The 24,144-nt window shown below is 39.4% G+C and overlaps 1 protein-coding gene across 1 annotated transcript in view; it reads right to left on the bottom strand.

Annotated features, from left to right (window-relative positions):
- MYO3B (myosin IIIB) overlaps positions 1-24,144 on the bottom strand; it is a gene marked incomplete at its 3' end in the record, with an annotated part of 364,997 nt that overhangs the window by 104,796 nt on the left and 236,057 nt on the right. Inside the window, exons 25-27 of the mRNA XM_084258155.1 lie at positions 16,846-16,957; positions 15,231-15,393; positions 14,084-14,164 (exon numbers count right to left, since the gene is read on the bottom strand). Coding sequence (XP_084114281.1) covers positions 14,084-14,164; positions 15,231-15,393; positions 16,846-16,957 — 356 coding nt within the window. The remainder of the gene's footprint in view (positions 1-14,083; positions 14,165-15,230; positions 15,394-16,845; positions 16,958-24,144) is intronic.

Raw genomic sequence — 24,144 nt, 5'->3', positions numbered from 1 at the left:
AAACACATATTTAAACAAATTGTATCTTCTTCTTCAGGCAAAAGTTCAGGGACCTTCAAACTGTAAGAAAAGGAGATTTCAATTTTTAAGAAATGTTTGTAAAAGAACTGATTTAATCCATGTCTCTCATTTGGCAATAATTTAATGGAGGGCTTAAACCAGAAACTCAAGTTTTAATTTCCTGTCCGGGGTGCTCCTTCCTCCCATTAATGTTTTCTATCAGTTTGAGGTTTATGTACCAATGTTAGGATCATAGAAAGATCTTCCTGAGAAACTAAGCTTTGAGTCTTAAAGTAAATAATAGAAACATGTTAGCGTCTGCTTTAAGAGTTGAGGAAAGGCAGCTGGTAAGAAGAGCCGCAACTAGACCAGTTTCCCCAGTGAACAGGTGAGTGGCAGAGTGGGCAGCTGCAGAGGAGCTGAGAGGATCTCTGTCTATTCTTCCCTTCTGTGAAGTCACCATTCAAGGTCCCCTGCAAGGCCACCCCTGAATTTAATCAGCTATCACCTGTTAAAAAAAACAAAAGTGACAAGGATCCTTATTGATGAGGGTGATTGCCTCCAGTTCTGAAATCTCCTCTGGAATGTGTGCATGCAGGGCACCACCCCAAACCTCTAACAACCCCACCTTTGTGGTCACCAGGCACTTGCCCTGGTGCCCCGGTTGACAGCGGAATGCAGATCACTGCTTTGATTTGAAGGGTGCACTGGGGAATGAAACAAAGGAGGAGCTTCTCAGCACTCTGCTCCCACGTGTAGATGAATCACCTAACTGGATGATACAGTGTGGTTAGGGAAACCCACATTCTTGCTATGGTTTGAAGCTCCAAAGAGCTTCATTAATTGGTGTTTATTTTTGACATTAAATGTAGGGAGCATAATTAATAACTGTCCTGGCTAGACTCCTGCCAAGCTTGGTGATGTTGGTTAATCTGGATAACCTCTCCATCTCGTTGATCACATTAGTCTAATAGGGAACTGGGTGATAGAGGCCATAAGTGCACCAGGCCAGAGCTCCTGATTGGACAAGTGGATGACGTCCTTATTGCTTTTTCAGTATATACCAGGAAAACAAAAAAGGGGGCAAAGTCTTCTCCTTCCCCCTACCTCACTGTCCTTCACCATGCCTTTCCCTTCCTTTTGTCCTGCAGCCCAGTTCATTGATGGTTGTAGATGGAGACAACCAATTATGCTGTCACAGAACAAACAGGCTACACAATATTCTTAGTTGAGGACCATCAAGACTGTAGCTTTTCATCAATCAGTTAGCTTAGTTCACATTAATAAACACCCAACTATTGATGGCGTGATTGGAAAATACCAAAGACATTTTCCTAACTTTCTCAACTGTTCTTCCATTCTCCATGACCCTCAAGGCCAAGATGGGTTGAAGATATTCCAACATCACAGACTCAGGTATCTGGAGAGGGCAGATTCTTCTCAACTGGATCCCTTGGTTTTATTTTTTTTAGTTTTTTTTTAAGATTTATTTATTTATGCATACCATAACTGGGGTATAGGCCAGAGCTGCAGGGAGTGAGAGGATTCACCAGAGACAAAGTGGGGAGCAGAAGAGGCAGATTGCCTGAAATGCACTGCTGAGGGGAGCAGCCAGAAGACAGGAGAGGTCTGCTTCTCCATGTGGGTTGCTACCTGGTGGGCGGGGGATCAAACTCATGCTGCAATGACTGGTGAGTGCTTCACAGAGCTGTCTTTAACCCCTGCACCACCAGGAAGGCCCCAGATCCCTGGGTTTTAGAAGAAACTGAAGGATGCACCTCCCCAAGACATCTAAAGCAGGCTTTCCCAAGATGTGTTACTTTGGCAAGTAGATTACTATGAGCTGAAGTCAATCAAGGCCCCGCAAGCTCAGGAGGAACTTTTGACCAGTCCCTCAACTATCTAGAAGAATGAAAATTGAGGGCATTATCCAATTTGGGGGGTTTATCTCCAATTTATGATTTATGATTATCTCCAGAAATAACCTTTCAATCTGAGAAAGCTATATGTTTGACAGGGCAAAGATGTCATTACAGAACATCTGTTCCTTTTGTCAAGTGAGTCCCCCCCTCTCTCCTTGGGGCCCTGGCCCCTATTCTATACTTTAAATCAGGTTAAATACTTCATTTAACCCCATTTACTTTAGAATTTGCATGCATGTAGACTCTCCATACATATGTAGTAAATTTGTTCTCTTTTCCAGTAACTCTGTTGTTAATTTGATTGCTGGACCAATTGGAGAAGAATCCAGAGGGGTGTGGGGAAATTTCCTCTCCACCCCTACAAAATCACTTGGCAGCAGAACCTCTATGCCCCACAGAGACGACACTGCAGGCTCTGCCCCGAGGCAGTCACCCCTAACTTTCCCATTTCCTCTGTCCCTTACTTGTGATCTAGATCTTGTTTTCCTCTCATCTTGTACCTCTTTCTGACTCGCTTTTTCTAATTCTGTATAACTAGAGAGTACTCCTAGATATAATGATTTTGGGGATTTCAATCTCTTTTCATTTTCATTTCCTCAAATGGAATTTTTTTGCCCCATCTTTTCCCTCTCCCTCTATGGTGACTCTCCTACCTCAAGCATCACCTTCTCACACCCAGATTGGTGGCACCATGTCTCTCCCCATTCCTGTAAGGTGGCCCAGTAGAGCTTCCCAGGCTAAGTAATGCCAGCTGCCCCAGACTCCACAGAAGGAGGCAGGGTCTCTACTCCAATGGAACTTGCATTCTAATACAGAGTAAGGATAAAAGTAGATAAAAGATATGAAAGTACCTTGAGACCTGTAAGAAGGCCATGTGGTGTCTCACGGTGAATATATGTGACATTGAGAGTGGAGTAATGGGCCAAGGAGTGCCAAGGATTTTCAGAAATGACCAGAATCTAGGAGAGAGGCATGGAAAGAATTCTCCCTCAGAGCCTCCAATAAAAACCCATCTTGCTGACACCTTAATCTTGGACTCCTGGCTTCATAAACCATGAGAGAATAAATTTCTGTTGTTTTAAGCTACAAAATTTGTTAAGGTAGTCCTAGGAAACATGAGGAGGAGGAGCTGATAGGGGCTTAAGGTTAAAATAGAAGAAAAAGATTAGATACTGGGGGAGAAAAATTAGGAACAAGAACCAAGGAAATAGCCATTATTCTTATTTAACAAATACAAATGTATAGGTTATGTTTCATGCATTTTCCTGAGATCTTTACAAAAATGAACTAATTTAATCCCACAATAACTCTAAAAGGTAAAGACTGCTATTATTCCCAAGTTATAGGTAAGGAAATTGAGGCACAGGGAGGTTAAATGACTTGCTGAACAATTATATAGCTAGGAAATAGCAGAGTCAGGGTTCAAACCAGGTAGTTTTGCCCTAAAGTGTGAATTCCTAAATACTAAAAGATGTAACTCCATTTATTTAAACATTTAACAATCATTTCCCCTAATCTGTTTTTTTTTTTCTTTATAAATGAAAGTAAAAATTCAGACTTTATTTCTTTCACATGCCTGAGTCTCAAAGGGCCTCAAAGATCAGTTGCAGTAGAAGGCTCTGACCTGGTCTGGCATGGAATACCCTACCCTCGCCCTCAACCTCCGCCCGAGGCAAAGGACAGACCCAAACATTGTTTTCAGCAGGGACACAATCTGAGTAGATTTCCTGGCTGATGACCTGGGCTGGGTAAACTTTGCTACCCACCTTCAGATGGACTTGGCAAAGAGTGCCTCCTCTACCTAGCAGAGAAGGCACACACAGAGGAGGCACAAAGCCCAGCCTTCCCTCCTAACTGCTTCTGGCCAGCTGCACAAAGAGCCAGTGTGGTTTCTGGCTGGAGTGACAGCTGGTCAACAGCCATCTTATCAGAACACAGAGATGCCAACTTGCGGGAGGTCCAACAGGCAAATACCACCAAAAGTTGCACTGAGAAAGTTGAAGTCTTTTCTTAAAGAATGTCACTGACACGTTTTCCGCCTACAACCGCATCAGAAAACCCAGCCTCCTCCTCCATACACAAAACAAATCTGGTAATTTTAGGCCTACGAGACCATTTTCCTACTTTGATTCTTCAGTACTTAATTCCAGTCATTATCGTAGTCAAACTTTGACAGAGTTCAAAGAGTTTTGCCATGTAATTGCTTTCTCTAACTTGGAAGCTAAGGGAGGAGGTTTTCCCTTACCCTAGAAATCAGTTTCCTGCCTGCCCTGGAACATCACTGTCTGGGGATTCCCCTTCCCTTCAGGTATCCAGGGACTGTTGGCCTGTTCTCCTTTGACTCCCATCAAACTCAGGTTGGATTTATTTCTTACAATTTATGCCCTGCTTCCAAGAAAGGATTTGAGGCAGTTTCATAGATTGATTTCTTGTGGTTGTGTTACTTGGCTCTGGCTTACTGCTCCTCTGAAGATTGCAGCAGGTGTCAGTCCTGGTTCTATTTGAGACTGCCCCTCATTTTCCCTGTAGGACAATTGTGTTTTGAACAGTTTTAGTTTCAAAGCAAAACTGAGGGGAAGGTACAGAGATTTTCCATGTGGTCCCTACTCTCACATAGGAACAGTCTCCTCTGTATTGTCATTCCCACCAGAGGCGTACATTTGTTACAATTGATGAACCTATGAAGCTCGTAGTTTACAAAAACTCTTATTGCATAGCCTACGGGTTTGGATCAATGTGTAATGACATGTAACTATCATTATGTCATCACACAGATTATTTTCACTGCCATAACATCTCCTGTGTTCCATTTACCCTCTTCATGTTTCTGATGTTTTTACTGTCTCCAGTAAAAACTTTGCCTTTATCAGGATGTCAACATAGAGTATCTAGCCCTTTCAAATTGGCTTTTTTCACTTTGAAAAAACATGTAGGATTCCTTCACATCTTTTAGTGGCTTGAAAGCTTATTCCATCTCAGTGCTGAATAATACTTTATAGTCTGGATGTACCATAGTTTATTGATTCATTCACCCACTGAACAACACCTTGATTGATTCTAAGTTTTGGTAATTATGAATAAAGCTGCCTTACACATCTATATGTAGGTTTCTGTATGGAAATAAGTTTTCAACTTCCTTTGGGTAAATAACAAGTAGTGCAATTACTGGATCATACGGTAAGAGTATGTTTGGCTTCATAAGAAACCACCAAACTATCTTCCAAGGTGGTTGAACCATTTTGCATTTCAACCAGGAATGCATTCACCAGCCTGGTGCTGTCAGTGTTACAGATTTTAGCCAGTCTAATAGGAATGCAGTGTATCTCACTGTTTTAATTAACATTTTCCTGACAACATATGATATCAGACTGTGCCTTCTTAAAGGAGGAAAAACATTAGTTGTTTTTGTATCTAGCAGAATGATCTGCACAGGCAGGATATTCTAAAAATGCTTTTTTGGGGGGAAGGATAGCGGATGAGGAGTTAGACAGTCTAGATTAGAGGGAGGTTTCTTGGCTGCCGCCCATAAAAATAGGGTAAGATTCTGAGCCTTCTTCTCAGGATTATTATGGCAATTACAGAATAAGGTAAGTGAACTTTTTATAAATTATTATAAACTGTAAATTATTTCAATAACTGTAAATTATTATGAAAAAGTATATACAATGTAGAGAAACAAGGATTTCTGTTGGCTAATCAAAAAGGAAACACTTTTCAACTCTAGCATTGTGTTTCATACAGCTCAGGCTTCCTATAACACAGGTTATTCGCCTTTTTATCAATTTTTCTGAAACCATGAACTTCTGAATACAGCAACTTTAATCATAATCACCAAGAACTATAAACAAATGCCTTTAGCTGGTCATGGATAAAATTGTGGATACATAAACTAGAATTCTGCTAAGCAATGAAAAAATACAAATCAGATAGAAACTTAAAAAAAAAAAACAACTGCATGGTATTGGAACAAGAACAGACACACAGACCAATGGAATCAAATAGAAAATCCAGAAATAAACCCACAGATTTATGAAAAAAAAAAAAATACAAATCACTGTTAAACAGAACATGGGTGAATCTCATATGCATGATGCTAAGTGAAAGAAGCCAGACTCAAAAGGCTACATACCATGTGACTCCATTTATAAAACTTTTTTGAGATGGCAACATTACAGGGACAGAAAACCCCACTAGCAGTGGCCAGGAGCTGAGTGTATGGAAGGAGTAAATGACAAAAGGGACATAGGAAACTTTCTGGAAATGTCCTTTCTCTTGACTATGGAGTCAGTTATCTGACTGTATATCTCTGTTTTACAACTTATACAACTTATACAACTGTTTGAATTTTACTGTTTGTAAACTGTATCTCATAAATCTGACTTTTAAATGGTTACCAGAATTTTGAAAAGTAAAAAGATAAAGCCTCCTCCATAATCTGAATTATTTCTGGGAAGGAGGATCCAATCACTTGTAACCCTTTAGAAAGAAAGAGGCTGGTGGGAGAGCCTTGCTGTTGATGAGGGACCCTTCAAAACCATTTGCATTATTGACCATAGCTAGTTTTGACACTAAGCACTTGGCTCAAAGTCTATGAAATTAGCAAGCTCTGGTTGTTTGTACATCTCAACCGTCACAACTTTATTGACGAGAATGGTTACCAGCTGTCACCTCTGCCTCTGCCTCTGTGCTTGGTGATTCAGACTTCATGGCCACAGCAAATCAAGCCGCGATCCTGCTATGGCTCTTCGTGTTGAGGTTTGAACTTCTGGCCAAATGGCTGTCGCTCAGCTGTTATGCTGCCAATCACCCGTCACTGTGGGTTAGATGTGATAGGCTCACCATGATCTTCCAACTCTTCAGACATCTGAGAGGCGACGTGCTTTCCACACCAGCAGGCAGCAACTCTGGGTGAGATTTAACTCCTAGATTTTAGAATTTCTGACTTCGTGGAAGTGGGTAATGAAGTCACTTGCTATTTTACAGAACAAACTTGCAGAAAAGGGCCTCAAACTAGTGAATGGGAAGAATGATGTCAGTAGCACACCACCCATTTCTCAACAGTTTTGAGGGCACTGAAAAATTTATCCACACAAATGAATCAACTTCTTGGCATGATGGAACACAATTCTTTACAAAAACAAAGACGCCTGAAATATTTCACATTATTACTGTTTTTCACTGTCAAATAAAATATAAGATTGGAAGTATTCTCTAATAAAGGTTTATATAACTGTATTTGAGATTTGACAAGTACCAATTTTTTTCTCTAAAAGTGAAAGAAAAAAATTCCACCATTTTGAAGATATAGCTTTACATGCTCACCATAGAGAAGTATTTCAAAGACTGTTTCCCGCCCCCCTCCCCCGCCCAGACAATCATATTTAGGAAGAAGGAATAGAGAGGGAAATGACATTTATTATATATCTATTGTAAGCTTTGCATGCCTTATCTGCTGTCATCTTCACAATAGTTCTGAGAATTGGCCTTAATGAGTCCCATATCACACTAAATACGTTAAGGTTCGGAAGTTAAGTAATTTTCCTGGTGACATTATGACTACATGATAATGGTAGCACAGCCAGGATTTCAAGTCAATTGTTTTGACTCCAAGGCCTATACACAGGATGGTATATAAAACTATTTCCAAAGTTTTAACTGGTACCCCATGTCCATGTGCCATATACAGAATGGAAACCACAGAGCACAGTCTCCTAGAAAGAGCAGTGGGTGAAGATTCAGAAGAGAGCTCTGGTACCAATTCTCAAACTCACATAACACGTGAAGGGAGGCAACTTTTTTAAATTCTCTATGCTTCTGTTTCATGTGTCAAGGGAGAAAACAACATCTGTCTTTCTATACATATAAGTCTTCTGAGGAAAAAAAAATCTAATCATTCTTGCCATAACAGTAATACAATAACATTGTATTAAGACTGCAGAGTAAATAACTAATAAAGGTTATAAAGTGTGATACCACATTTTATGATTTTATATTAAAAAATGAAATAATGTAAAACATGGAGCAAAGGCAATATTAGTATGTGGCTGATCATAAGAATGTTGCCCCATTTTGGGCATCCCCTCTTTGTGGCTAGATTCTGGAAGGCTAAATGAAATCTGTAATGGAGAAAATGATTCTAAACTACAGCAGTTCCGTCCATGGCATTCCCTGAAATTTTAATCTTGAGTTCTGGGGGTGCTGTCTGCTGCAGCACACGTCCATGCCATGCCATTATGACATCAAGCGCAAGTACTCTCAAGCCCGTGTTGGCTTTGCAGCTTCCTCTCTATGTAGTAGGTGAATAGCCTCTGGGTGCATAATTCTAATGTGGGTGATAATTTGATTCCACAGTAGAGAACATTCCTTTGCATTCCAAGTTATTTCAAGGTAAGGATTCTATTGTTTGTCCCTAAGTGACATTTGGCAGCACCATCTCGACAGAAACTATGCACTTACAGTTGGGCCTTCCTCTAAGTCATGCTTCAGGGGCTCCACATGTCCTGATTCCACTCACAGCAAGGCACAATTTTCTCAAAGAAAATCACAGCTTGCGCCCCCAAACATTGTTCTTCCCCCCTTGAAAATGTCAACTCTATAGCTATCAGAAATTAGTCATCACTCTATTACAGAGCGTTAAAGAAACCCAGGTAGCACGTTCGCACACTGAGTAGGACCCTTGCATAAGTCTGAAGGTTTAACACCTTGTTCACTAAAGAAAGGTTTAGAAGCCAATGGAGCTAGTTCACAACTCACAACTCTTAAACCCAGGTGCAGCAACTAAGTCTTTCCCTGAATGGTACTTTATTCTGGTATGGATATAGCTTAAAACACCGGGGAAGGCCAGGCAGCTGACTATTGCCCACTAGCTAAGGTGGGCCAAAAGGGTTCTCTTCTCCTGGAAGGCACTTTTTGAAATTCTGGCTCCACTGTCACCAACTGGAAGCATTTCCTGTCAGAAACTGGGAGACCCACCACTTTGTTCTGGGTTAAAAAACAGGTCTTGAACCGCACCAACTGGGAGAAAATTTTCACACACAACACTAACGATAAAGGACTGATAACAAAAGTCTACAAAGAGCTGAAGAGTCTCAACAAAAACAAAATAAATAATCCAGTCAAAAAAATGGGCAGGAGAGCTAAAAAGGAACTTCTCCGAAGAGGAAATGCAAATGGCCAATAGGCATATGAAAAAATGTTCAGCATCACTTGGAATCAGAGAAATGCAAATCAAGACTACAACGAGATACCATCTTACACCAGTGAGATGGCGCACATTAAAAAAACTAGCAACAAATGTTGGCAAGGATGTGGAGAAAAAGGCACTCTCCGGCACTGTTGGTGGGAGTGCAAATTGGTCCAACCACTATGGAAAGCTGTATGGAGATTCCTCAACCTGCTAAAGATGGAGCTTCTATATGACCCAGCAATTCCACTTCTAGGTATTTACCCAAAGGACACAGAATCATTAATTCAAAAGGGCACCTGCACCCCCATGTTTATAGCAGCACTATTTACAATAGCTAAACTAAGGAAACAACCCATATGCCCAAAAATAGATGACTGGATCAAGAAGATGTGGTGCATATATGCAATGGAATACTAATACTATCAAAAAAGATAAGCTCATGCCATTTGCAGCAACATGGATGGAGCTGGAAGGGATCATACTCAGCGAAATAAGCCAGAAAGAAAAAGAAAAATATCAGATGGTCTCACTCATAGCAGGAATTTAGAAACCTAAATAAGGGACCAGGAGAAAGACTAATTATAATAAAGTAAAAATCAAAATCAACAAGCAACTATAAGCCAGAGACACACTACGGGGGGGTGGAAGTGGGGAGTTAGGAGGGAATACAGTCAAAATAAGGGGGGTGGGAATTGTATGGGGACTACAACCAAGATGAAAAGGCATACATTGTGCAAAAATGAAAAATGATGCAAAAATATACAAAATAAAATAAAAAAGAGGTCTTAAATTAGAGGGACAATTTTAAAGTTAGTGCTTTCAAGAACTTAAAGAACGAGGCATTGTAAATCCTTAAAAATTCCCTGTAGGTTACTTGTTTTGATTGTATTTACTGAGGAAAATATGCATTTTTAGTTGGATAAATCAAGTTTCTGAAACTTGAAAGTTCATTTTAAAAATAACGAACTAGTAATGGCTAGTTTTTACTTAGACTACCCCATCTATCTGAACACTAATATATGCATTCCTAGTTTTCTGATTAAAAATGCACACGTTTTTAATTCTTTGGTATTTTAAAGGTTGTGTTTTCCTATGGCATGAGACTTTTATCATCATTAACCAATAATAAAAACACAATAAAACACAATAAAACATTCCATTTCTCACCAAGGTAACATCAACACTTGTCCCTTCCCAAGAAAACTGATGAACTAACTACACATTGCTTGGAATCCCTGGATCTTTCTTTCTCCCTGAGATCCCCATCTCATAAAGGCCTTTTATAGTTGGCACAATGTTATACACATAAGAAATGTACGCACATCTACCTAGGGTTTTTTTTTTCCTGTTTGTTTTCTCTTCCAGCATTTGATCACTGGCTGGTGAACAGTTAGGGCCCACAGAGATCTCTAGACCACCAGCTCATGTATTTGAAAGGCATCTGTTTATTTTGAAAATGCAAATGTGGCCTACCTCAAAGACTAACAGGCAAGAAATGACCCACTGAGCAACGGGAGAGATTTCCAATCTGGAGCCCTGTCCTTCCCTCTACCACACCGAGATCACTTGCTGTCAGAACCACTTAAACAAGCTCTGGGCATGTGAGTGAAGTGCCCATAATTAACATGAGCAGGGTCCTTTCTCTCTCCCTCCTTCTCCCTGTTCCTTTCCTTCTCTATCCCTCTCCCCCTCCCTCTCTCCTAGGCAGATTTCTCACCCAGTTGAAAGTAGTGATGAAGTTATTTACAAAAGTACTTTGAACCTTTAAATGGTGGCACCTAGACCAAGGGCTGGCTGGAGGAGAGCCCCATAATAAAGACACTGGCCTCTACCAGCAGCAGTCTGGTCCTGGGGATAGATTCTGGAGAAAGCTCAGGAAGGTTAATACCAGGTCTTTGATCTCTGTCAAGGCATACCAGCAAGAATTAATTTACATTTCAGATGAAAAAGGTTGACAGCATGAAAAGGCATCTTGTTTCTGGTATGTGAATGTGCCGTAATAGATCGGGAATTCTGAAAGGAAGTTCTGAGGAAGCTAAAGGGATAAGCCAAGCGGCTGCTTTTATTGGGAAGGAGATGAAAGGAAAACAAATTTCAATATGCACTGCTCTGTAGCAACATGTAGGCCAAATGCTTCCTAAATTTCAAGGGCTGGTTTTTTAAAAAATATATAACACATCTTAACAACACCATTAAAAAAAAAAAAAAAGACTAAGGGCCAGATGAAATACAAATGCATTCCACAGAATCTAAATTTCAAATAATATGATTTGTTGGGGGAAAAAATTAGAGAATAACCAGAGAAAATAAACAGAATGATTGTGCCATGATAGCATGCCCACCTCACTTCCTGCAGGCTTCAAAAGCAAGGGAACCACTATGTCTGCGACTTGTTCTACACGGAAATGTTATGTTGGCACAAAGGGATGTTCCTTTTCTTTTTTTTAATTTTTTTTTAAAGATTTATTTATTTATTTATACAAGCACTGGGTACAGTCAGAAGCGTGGGAGGGTGAGAGAATTCACCAGAGCCAGAGCGGGGAGCAGAGGAGGCAGAAGGACCGAAGTACACTGCTGAGGGGAGCAGCGGGCGGCAGGAGAGGTCTGCGCGCCATGTGGGACCCTCCTCCGGTGGCCGGGGAGCAGCTGGGGATCGAACCAGTGCTGCAGAGACTGAGGGGGAGCTTCACAACCCAGCGCTCAACCACTACGCCACCGGGGAGGCCGACAAAGGGATGTTTCTAAAGTGGGGATTATGCCTTGGGAAGAGCACACACCAAAACAGAGATGTTGGAATAAACTGCTTTGCTTTTTAGATAAGCACAACCATGCTTTCGAATCTAAAGAAAAACATCCTTAGGTAAAATAAACTGCCCCTAAAAATGCAAACATCCTTACCCCAACACATAACTAGCAACTTGACTGATAGAGACACTCTCCTGCTTTTGCACTGGCTGCCACACTGTACTTCCAAGAGGGAGAAGTGGCATTAGTGCCACCCTCAGTGTCTTCATGCCTGCCCAGGCCCCTGCAGCCTCAATTAATGGAAATTTCCAATGCCGCTTGATAAGTAGGAACAACGGCTGCCGGGTTAAGGAAGGCAGTACTTGCAAAACTAAAACAACAAAACAAAAAGCAAGCTCTCAAAGAAATGTGTTCTTTGTAGTTTCACAATGCAAAATTGTGCTTCCACAGTACCTGGCACATGGGTGCTGCCCTGTAAAGATGTAATCATGACTGTTCTGATATGACAAAGAAGCCAACCTGTTTATTTTTATGCCATATTTACTTAGAGATAACAGTATAAACTGGGAGCCCTCTAAAGATGATTTTCTGAGAGAAAATATGATTTATGACCCTACACCCTCAACTCAGTGGACCAAGATTATCAGCTTGATGGAGAAAGAGGAATCTGCTGCCTCTCAAGAGTCCTGTAATTTTTCTCTCCATTTTAATAATAAACTTGCCCTTTTGGATATAAATAAATATCTCTGCCTCATGGGGAAATTCACCATGTGCTGCTTGAAGGACAGCTTTAGTGAAATTTTTCCCAGAATTAACCCGAGGACCCCGCTCTCTGAACCCAACACCTCTCCAAACCAACATCAGGCTCAAAGTTTAACTTTTAAAACATCTGTTGGGCTCTGGGACAAAATGCTAGCCCAATATTCTCTCTTAATGGGGAAGAGAAAGAGAGAGAGAAAGAGAAAGAAAGAAAGTGTGTGTGTGTGTGTGTGTGTGTGTGTGTGTGCACGCGCGCGCGCGCACGCGTGCGCAGAAGGGTAAGTAGGGAACAAATAACTTTGGGTTGTCTTTCTTAAGCAGCCACTAGAATTACATCCCTTTTCCTTAATCTTTGAAGTTGTAGAGCTTAGAATTCCTAAGAGATAGTGTTTAAAGTTACATACTTGCATTTAAATGAAGCCCCTTCCTCGCAAATATTTTGGTTCTGAATGAAGATGTCTGGCTTCTGCGGTGGCCAGAGAGAGTTCTGAGGCCGTGGAGTCAGGTTCTAGACAGGGCCCTCCTCGAAAAGGCTACATCTGTTTTATTGAAAAGTCTACTTCAAGAGTGGCAGTGTCTGAAATCCTATACCTCTCTCCCTGCTGCTGAGTCCACTGCACTCGCCACTTCTCTTTCATTCTGTCTTCAGTTTCTTATGCTCTCGGAGCTCCTGGCATACTGTGGAGCCTGTTTCTCCCAGCGCCTCAATTAGGCATTTGCAGCTTCAAATAGCAGAGAGAGTTTGGTCTGGCAGCCACGTGGATACCATCCTTTGCAGAACAGCAGAGTGACCTGGACTCAGAGGAGGGGATGGTTGAGCCAGGAGCCAGGGTTCCCAGTCTTCAGCAGCCAACGCCAATTTAAGCCAATGTGGACTCATCCCGTGGGGGCCCTGGGAACCACGTTAGTCACATCCTGAGTGTGGAAAACCCAGTTGGCTGGGAAAGTACCTGAGTTTTCCTATCTCCATGATGCTAAAGACAAGTCTGGCATGTAATCAGAGAATTCCCAGGTTGGAAGGCACCCTCCAGACGTTTTTAGTCAATAGTGCCCATTTTATAGACAGGCACATGTAAGTCCAAAAAGGAAAGGGTGTGTTCAGTTGGCAGTGTGCAAAGCTGACTGTCCAAACTGCCCATATTTGAAAGCTGCCTCTGCTACTGACCAGCTGTGTGTTCACAGACAAGTTACTTCCCTTCTCTGGGTCTCTTTTTTTCCTACTATAAAATTGGGAATATAGGAATACCTACTCAACGCATCCTAAGCCAAGTATGACAAGCAGCACATGCGACTTTTAGCTTCATCATCGCTCATGAGGTGTGTTAGTACAAGCACTAGAAGCCCCTGCTGTAACTCTTGGACTCAAGTTACGGTGTTCCTAAATTATTAAACTTATAGCTTTTCTAAATTCATATAAACTTAATCACAGAATATTTTCAAGTGAATATTGTGAAAATGATGTTTTAATTACCTGTTTGTATATGAACAGCAGACTCATTCCTTCTGTTGCTTATTTTCTTAAATTTCCTCCGAGCATCATATCCTCTCCAGGCTAAAAATATAAAACCATGTGCTAGGAATGACATTAATTTAAGAACGTGCCAGAGAATTGATATAAGCTGTTTCCCCTCCAATCTATTACCCCTCTCCTCCTCCCTCCTGCTTTCTCACTGAACCAATTAAGCAGAGATACGTGAGCAGTGATGGGGAAGAGAGGCCTCTCTGTACTCTCTGTTTGTCCTCCAAGATGTTTCCGAGGAGTTATTTTTGTTTTTAGCCAGTGCATTTACAAAACACTCTGGCTTCCAGTTTTAAATCACTTGGATCCCCTGTCCCAGGTAAAGTGGTTCCCTGTCATTCCAGCCCATGGAAGAAGCTCTGTCTTCAGGAAGTGGGGGCTGTGAAGAAACTGGAATAACTTGATCTGGCCCATATTTTTAATTGGAGGAAGGTATAAACATGGCAGTTGAAAGCAAAAATAAAAGGGGAAATAACTAGTAATACAACACTTGCATTTTGTAAGGGGAACTATATGCCAAGAATTGTGCTAAGAGAAGGAAAACGCATGACAGAAATGCAAAAGGCAAGAGAAATGAAAAAAGAAGAGAAAGAGACACTCTCTCAATATGAAGAGACACCGACTAGGATGGTATATGGCAAAGCCTAGTGATTTGTTAGGTTGGTTTATAAGCTCTGTCTGGGCAAAAAGTCCTCTGGAAATGGTATTAATTATACTGATGCTGAAAACCTTGTAGTGGCTAAGTATATTAAGTATATGATGTGATGTCTGTCAGTCATCTGGGAGCTGGGGTACATGTTAGTGTGACCTGGGTTTTGCATCCATCCACTTCATACTGCCTCTGTCTTGTCACTCATCCAGGGTGCTGTGATGGCTTGTTTGTTTGTCTGGAGGTCAGGGACCTTGGTGGTCCTGCTCTTGGCTATATCCCTAGCACCTAGCACAGGGTATGGTCAGCAGTAGGAACTCAGTAAACATTTGCTGATGCAGGGAAGATAAGAAAGGGAGGGAAGAAGAGAAGAAAACACTAAGGAAAGTAACAGGTAAGTGCCCCCCACGCCCAGTAACTAATGAAATGCCGGGACTTAGAACCATTTACCTGATTGGATGGCAACAGCCCCCTTCTCTCTCTTCTCTCTGACTCTTTTATATCTCCTGGCTGCAAGCCAGCCCTTGGCATATGCCTGCAGCACAACTACTCTGCTTATGACGTCTCGGAGTAACAAGTTTAACTGTTCAATGTGGTAATATTTGAGAAAAACCTGAAATGAGACATTAGTTTTAGTTATGAGCTCCCAAGCTGAACTTTCATTCTATTCCAGTAAGTTTTTAAAAAAGATTTATTTATTTACACATACAAGAACTGGGGTACAGGCCAGAGGTGCGGGAGTGAGGGGATTCACCAAACACAGAATGGGGAGCAGAACAGGCAGATCTACTGAAATACACTGCTAAGGTGAGCAGCAGGCGAGACAGGAGAGGTCTGCTGCACCACGTGTGTAGCTCCCTGGCCGGGGATCAAACTCATACTGCAGTGGCTGCAGTTAGCTTCATAGTGCTGACATTTAACCCCTTGTGCCACCAGGGAGGCCTATTCCAGTATATTCTTAATATAAATATTTTAAAAATTATCCAAATAAAGTTTATGATGACTTGAATTATGCTAACATTACTGATTTCTTAGTAGCAAATACAATCCTCCCTCTAAGGTTGAGCCAATCTGATTACTCACGTCAACAATGTTAGGAGATACCAAATGGCCTACCTCATTTCTGCCAGGTGATCTCTGCTCTCCTTCCCCGCAGCCTCTGGTGGAGGAGGCACTAACCCACAGAACTGACTCACAACCAACAGTGGAAGGTCAGAGGACAGGGATTCAGATGACCCATGGGGATCTAATTTCTTTTTTTTTTTTAAAGATTTATTTATTTATGCATACAAGAACTGAGATATAAGTCAGAGGTGCAGGGAGTAAGAGGATACACCAGAGAGAACAGGGAGCAGAAGAGGCAGATCCACTGAAATACACTGCTGAGGAGAACAGGGTGTGAGACGGGAGAGGTCTGCTGCCATGTGGGTTGCTCCCTGACCAGGTGCTGCAGTGGCTGGCAATAGCTTGATAGCTCTGTCTTTAACCCCTGCATCACCAGGGAGGTCCAAGGGGATCCAATTTCTGCTGAGGAGCAGCAGTGGGGCCTCAACATTCAGTCTAAGGCTACATTTTAAGGGTAATTCAGAATGGACCATAAAAACCTGAGATCCTGCAAGGGTGTAAAGTCCCCACAAATTAAAAAACTACACACGATAAGACCATTAAGCTGGCTACAGAGAAAATAACATCTGTTGAAAAAATGGGCAAACTGTAAGAGACACATTGTCATTGATAAGATTTTTGCATTTGCATGTGGGGCTGGAATACACAACATTGAAAAATGGGGCATTTTAGAGTGATTTAAAGTGAGGGCATTTTGAAGATCTCATTCTAGGAATGCTAAATGACTCTCAAACTTTATGCAGAGCAGGAAACAAACCCTTCACCTCTGGTCCAGGAGGTCCTGGGGCTCCTGACCTAAGACCAGCAAAGATCACAGTTAGGCTGGGGTTTTGTCTGCTAAGCTATATAATTTAAAGTGTCACTCATATCACTGATGACAGACAAGGGTACACAGAAGAGCATCACAGGTTAACAATGAGAACAATAAAGAAAGAACTACCTTTGTTTTTCCCAGCACCCAGTGATCTAATCTGGATTTTTCCAAGATAGCAGCGCAGCTCTCTTTGCTAGCAAGAGGTGTTTGATGTGCTCTGAATGCCAAGTAATAATACCTACAAAATAAAAGAGTCAAATAAAGCAAAATAAAAGAGTCAAATAAAGCATTTTTAGTCATAGTTTGATTCAGTATAGTAGAATTGTTTAGGCCCTTTGACATGCTTTATTTTTTAAGAGTAAATATTTCTTGAGCACCAATTATAGTGAGCTGGGTAGTAGAAGGTACACAATATAAGCTTATTGGTTCTTATCTACTTTTATATTTTCTGTTATATACATTTTCCTTTTAATATTACTTTGTAATTTACATTCAGTGCATAATTGTATCTTTTGTGTGAAAATCAGACTAACCCTTTTAGAAAGCTCATATTAGAAAGCTCCCTTAGTGAAAGTCATTGGTTGATATTACTATGATAAAAATAATCTGTGATCTCATTGCATGAATTTTGACACTATACTTTGAAAAGTCCATCTGAAGCAATCTGTAAATAGAATCAGCCTAACGCCGCTGATTCTGATGCGGAGTCACATACTCAAAGAGTAGGTATGTTTTCTTGATACAATCACCAAAATCACATTTGTCTCTTTAAATTACTCATTTTAATGAACTTCCATACTTTCAGAGGAAGGAGGTTCTGGGCAGACTCAAAGAATACCACCAAAAGGGTTTTATTTCTCCTTTTTTCTTTATTCTTCCCATTAAAAAATACATAAGCTTGCTAAATAAGTTTTCCTTTTATTAAACTCTACATTTATTTTCCTTTAAAACTCTTTCACAGATATTTTCTCTTTGCTGCCATCTATAATAAAATTCAACCCCTTGGAAGCTTACAAATAAACCTATTTTCTTGTCAACGCATGTTCCTGCCATTCCTCAGACAAAGCTGATTTGGTATTTTAGAATTACCTTGAAATGTATTTTAAATATTGAATGATTTTACTTTAAGAAAAAAAATTCACCAAAATGTAAAATATGTCCCTTCCTCCTGACATATCTTTCTATTTGTGGAAAAATAAACATATCCAATTAGCACTTGAATCATTCCACTGTTTCTTTGTGCTACAATACAAGACTGTTTACAAATTAGGATTTAAGGCTGAATTTGCTAGAAACATTCAACATTCATAGATCTTGGAATTGTTTCCAAGGTTTTGAATCTTTGTTTCTATCTTTGAGGAGGAGGGACAATGCTCACTTAGAATCCCTGAATGGTGGCAAGAAATAGGTTGTTTGACCAAGCCCCAGAATCTGCTCATAGCAGATGTCTTCTGGAGCTGAGGAGGAAAAGGGAAAGCAAGGACTCAGGCTTAGGCATGTATGGGCATTTCACGGCATCGGTGCAGATTTTTCCGTCCCTGTCTCTCTTGCACCATAGTTTCAGTCCTTGCTTCTCTGACTTGGTTTGTCAAAAAGATTTGATCTGGAGTACATGGGGATGGTGTGAACAGATGGCACATCTATAGGGGATGAATGTCTTGGTAAAGCTGATATACAGACAGCTCAGTGTGTCTGGGGTAAAATAAGGACTTCTTATGTTTTTTTTCCTTTAGGCCTAGTCATTTAGAACATCAGTTCCCTTGACTTTAATCAGCCCAGGATTACTTATGATGACTGTTCAATACTATTGGCGACAAAATATTTAAAGAGAACGGAATGAGTAGCCTTATACTGATAGAAGATACATCAAAAATATAAAAGGACTGTAACATATGTTGGAGCTCTCCAATCAAGGACTTATATTTGTTTTCCAGGCATCTGGGGATGGTTCTTAGCAACTTCAAATTTCTAAATAGGCATAATTTATCCTGAATTACCATAAATACTAGAACTTAACTTTGATTTTTAGTGCTTTAACCAGTTTCTTATTATGATAATAATATTCATATATGGCTTAATTCAGAAAGAAATGGCTAATAATGTGCAAAGAGGTGAAAATTTCAAAAATTATTGCAAAACATGTAAGTGATATGTCTCTAGGAATTTGCTCAAAGTAGTGTAATGTGTTTTCTCCAGATTAATTTTAGATTCTAGCATACATAGTAGAAAAGCACTTTGGTTGAGTTCTTATATGCTATAAGAATGAAATTGAAAGAAGACAAGACAAAAGGTAGGCCAGCAAGGAGATTTTTGGGAGTGGGGGGAAGTCCATTTAGTAAACAAGAAATATGTATTAGCAAAATAATAAGTATAAAGGTTTGTCTTAAGGGCCTGAGAACTTGAGAGCATTGCAAATATCAGTTCTTCCCTGAGCTGCCTATTGTAGGTAGAATTTCTCTCTCATATTGGAGTCTGAGCACTATCTTTAGCTGTGAATAATTCACTTATGTCTCTGCACCTAAATTCCCACAGGTGGGAATGTGAGTCAGATGAATAGTTCTTAACTCTTTTTTGGAGGAGAGAGGGACTGTGAAAACATGGTAAAAGTTATATACATTCTTTCTGAGGAAAATGTTTTTTACACAACACACTGCAAATAATGTCAAGGGATCCACATACTTCTGATAACCCTCCAAGGACCTTAGAGCCCTTTCTTAGTTCAGAACTCTGTGAAAGATGATAAATTTCCCAATGTCAAATCTTATTAAACATCATCTACTAAAACATCATCTACTAAAATGGTAAATATATTTATAATTTTAAAACTATTATAAAAATACCCAGTTGAAAAATATTTCTATTCAAAATTGTTATTTGGCTTTCTTCCTATAATGTTTTGTTGTACTGAATGCAGACTTTTCAAGGAAAGTTTTAAATTATAATAGGTGAAGAAGTTTGTATTTTTTAAAAAGATTTTATTTTTTATGCATACAAGGGCTGGGGTTTAGGCCAGAGGTGCTGGGGGTGAGAGGATTCACCAGAGACAGAGTGGGGAGCAGAATAGGCAGATCTACTGAAATACACTGTTGAGGGGAGCAGTGGGCAAGATAGGAGAGGTCTGCTGAGTCATGTGGGTCCCTGGCTGGGGATCGAACTGATGCTGCAGTAGCTGCAGCTAGCTTCATAGAGCTGATGCTTAGTCCCTTACACCACCAGGGAGGCCCAGTTTGTAAAGTATTAATAACAAGTTATTCTGATATTCAATGGCTTAAAAAACAGTATTTAAAATCTCACAGATTCTGGGAGTCCGAATTCAGGAGCAAGTTATTTGGGCAATATTAGCTCAGGGTCAGTCGTAAGACTATAGTCAAGATGAAGGCCACAAGATTTGACTGGTTGAAGGATCTATTTTCAAGAAGTGTAATCACAAGACTGATAATAGAAACCTTTAGTTTCTCACTGGTTACTGGCAGGAGGCCCAAGTTCTTGCTGCAGAACTTCATTTGAGTTCAGAGCATCATTTGAGTTCTTCAGACATAGAAGATGATTTCCCTCAGACAAAGGATTCGAGCAACAGACCAAGAAGGAACCTGAAATGCCTTTTATGACTGAGGCTTGGAAATGACATATCACTCCTTCCACATTTTTCTATTCTTTAGAAACAAATCACTAAGTTCACCTCACATTCAATGAAAGAGAAATTAAGTTCTATCTCTCGAAGAAAAGAGTACCAGGTAATCGGTGGACACAATTTAAAGAATCTCTCTAGATCAATGTCTTCTTTTTACTGATGAAGAAAACTGCTTTTAGTGAGATGAAATAATTTGTCCAAGATGAAAACAACAGGCCCTCCCCTGGTGGCGCAGCGGTTGAGCGGCTGCCTGCAGCCTCTGCAGCGCCGGTTCATTCCCTGGCCGCTCCAGCAAGGGTCCCACAAAAAAAAAAAAAAAAAAAGATGACAACAACAAAATGACAAAGGCTAATATTGTTATTATTATTATTCATGTCTCCTGAATTTTATATCTTGATTTTTTTAAAGAACTCATATAAATATAGCTAATGAAACTTAATTTTTGATGCAAGGGGGGAAAATATAAAAGTAAAAAAAAAAACTACTTCTCACTAAAAAAGATTGATAAATTTGCCTACATAGAAAGAAAATTTTTCTACAAAAAAGAATTGAAAATTGGGAAAGAAATGCTTTCTTATAGATTCATTATCTGTTTAAACACTTTTTTTCATATTATAATTTATCATCTTCTCTACAGAAAATACTCAACAAAAGCTATTATTTTTAAACAGGTATGACCCCCACCAAATCAATGCTGAATTTTTTAGGCTGACCTTCAAAATCTATTTAGTTTTAAGAATAGTACTGTTGAGGAAAAAGGGTGTTTTTGTTTCTTCTTTCTTGCACCTTCCGTGCAAGTTGAGGAAGGCTTGGGTAAGACAAAGCAAAGGAACAGAGATTGTTAAAAAGCCGAACTTGTCCTATGAGAATGGGTTCATATCAGCAAGAGGTCTTGTTCATGGTTATGCTCATAAGAGTGTGAGGTGTATATACGAAACTGTAATGACCAAAAACGTTGTCCTCCGAGGATGATGCCAGGAAGAGTCTATGAGGTTCCCAGGTATGTCCAGGCTTCTCCTAGGAAAAGACAGGGCAGAGAGGTAGAGAAAACTTCAGGAACTGTGGAGAAGTGAAGAAGGAAGGTGGCCCTGGATTCTATTTGAGAATCTGTGTCTATTGAAAGGAAACGGAATTGCAAAAAAAAGGAAAAGTTCTTTAAAGTTCTGAAAGTTTAGAAATTTTGGAATCTGTATGTGTTCTGATCAGCTGTCAGTGAGGTTATTTTGTTTCTTATAAAGTGCTGGACTTGAACACTTCCAGACACAATGTGAGCTGAGGGCTAGACTTGACCAATCAGACTCCAGAACCTACTCCACATGTGAAGACAGCGCAACCAAGACATCTAAAGAATGTAAGACAAAGTGCTAGCAGCACTAGGAGAAAGCTACAGAGAGTGATAACCAGAGAACTATGTGAAAGGTTCCCTCAGGTACTCAGCAAATTGGGACATGCATGGGAAGAAACTATCCAAGGCTGGCAAAGGAACCATCTGAGATTAGCGCGAACAGTGCCTGATGCTCAGCGAGCGCTGGGAAAGTGCCTGTTTTTACCACCCACACTGATTAACCTTAAAACTCATAGGACAATGGACAGGCTTCTCAGAAAGGTCTTGTTTCAGCAGTGAGGAAATATTAGTCCTAAACGCAGTCTGCTTCTACCTAACAGATCTTAAGAACAAGATCCAAAAGGATAAAACTGTTTCCAAGTAATTTAAGTGACTCCCAGAACAAAGCACAAAAATATTTATAGGAATACAAAAATACCCAGAACTCAAAATATAAAACTGACAATGTTTGGCATTAAGTCAAAGATTACCAGGCTTGCAGGGAAATATGACCCATAATGAGGAGAAAAACCAGCTAACTGAAATGGATCCAGAAGTGACACAGATGTGAGAATTAACAGCGAAGGACATTAAGACAGTTATTTTAACTGTATTCCATATGTTTAAGAAGTTAAATAGAGACAGAGAAGATATAAAATAGACCCAAATAAAACTTTTAGAAATGAAAACTAAGATGAAAAATATATAAAACAGAATTAGCAGCAACTGATTCATTGCAAGAAAAAAACAGTGAGCTTAAAGACATGACATGAAAATTAAATGAGCTCAGTACATGTAATTGGAGTTTCTGGTAGGGAAGAGGGGAGGAGAAAAAAAAATGTAAAGAAATAATGGCTAAAAATCTTGCAAATTTGGTGAAAATGATTAACAGGTCCAATAATCTCAATGAAGTCCACCCTCCTACCGCCTCACTGCCACACACTTACCCTACCAACCTTGAAGAAAATGACACCAAAGGGCAACATAATCAAATTACTCAAAACCAGTCATAAAGAGAAAATCTTAAAAGCAAACAGATAAAAAAGACAAATTACCTACAGAGGCACAAAGGAAAATGTGACAGTAGAGTTCTTTTTAGAAACAAATCAAGCGAGAAGACAGTAAAGCAAAATCTTTAAAGTTCTGAAAGAACAAGAATTCTATAATCCAGTGAAAATATTTTTCAAAAAAAGGTGAAATAAAGACTTTATCAGACATACAAAAGCTGATAGAATTCATTGCCAGATGAACCTGCACATAAGGAATTAAAATGAAATCCTTCATGGAAAAGGAAAATAACTGAGACGGAAATATACTTCTATATAAAGGAATGAACAGTACCAGAGGATAAGTGTGTTGGCAAATATATGAGATTTTTTTATTATTTAAATCTCTTTAAAATATACTTGACTACTTAGACAAAAAGAATAACAAGGTACTGTGGAGTTTATTACATACAGATAAGTAAAGTATATGCCAACATAACATAAACAACATAAACATAACAACAGCATAAAGGCAGGGAGAGAGAAATCAAAGTAAACCATTGTGAAATTCTTATACTATATGTGAAGTTATATAATTTTTTTTCAGGTAGGCTATCATCAGTTAAAGATATATACTATACATCATAAGCAATCTGTAAAATAAAACAGAGTTACACTAATAGGTCAACAAAGAAGATGAAATGAAATCATACAAAATACTCAATATATTCAAAAGAAATTGAAGGGAAGAAGAAAAAGGGAACAAAGAATAGCTGAGAGAAATATGAAACAAAAAGCAAGATAATTTATTAAACCTAGCCATCTGAATAATAATATTAAATATAAATGATCAAAACACCCCAATTTAGAGGCAGAAATTTTTAGATCGGATAAAAAAGCAAAGTTCAGCTACATGTTGCTTACCAAATACTGCACAAATATCAAAATAAAAATAAGTTAAAATGATACCGGATGGTCTCACTCATAGCAGGAATCTAGAAAACTTAAATAAGGGACCAGGAAAATGAATAACTATAAGAAAGTGAAAATCAAAATCAACAAAAAACTATGAACCAGAGACACTTTTAGGGGGGCGGGGGCGGGAGGGGAGGGATTGGGGTCAGAATGGGGGGGCTGCAATTGTATGGGGAATATAACAATAAAATTTATTATTTAAAAAAAATAAAATAAAATGAAAAGATACACCATACTAAATCTAGGCAAATTAAAACTAGTGTAACTATATTAATATCAGATAAATTACATTTCAGAGCAAAACATATTACTGGGTATAAAGAAGTTTATTTCACAGTAATAAAAATATAAATTTGTCAATAGAACCTAAATATATTAAGCATTTTAATACTTTATAAGAGTGTTTGAAAATACATGAAGCTAAAACTGATAGTACTGCAAGAAGAAACAGACAAATCCACAGTTATAGTTAGAGATTTCAATACACTCTCCTAGTAACTGGTAGAAAA

This window comes from Talpa europaea (assembly GCF_964194135.1).
Source record: "Talpa europaea genome assembly, chromosome: 1".
In the NCBI taxonomy this organism is placed as follows: Eukaryota; Metazoa; Chordata; class Mammalia; order Eulipotyphla; family Talpidae; genus Talpa; species Talpa europaea.
Note: the sequence above shows the minus strand (reverse complement) of the source record. Positions and strands in the feature narration are given on the sequence as shown.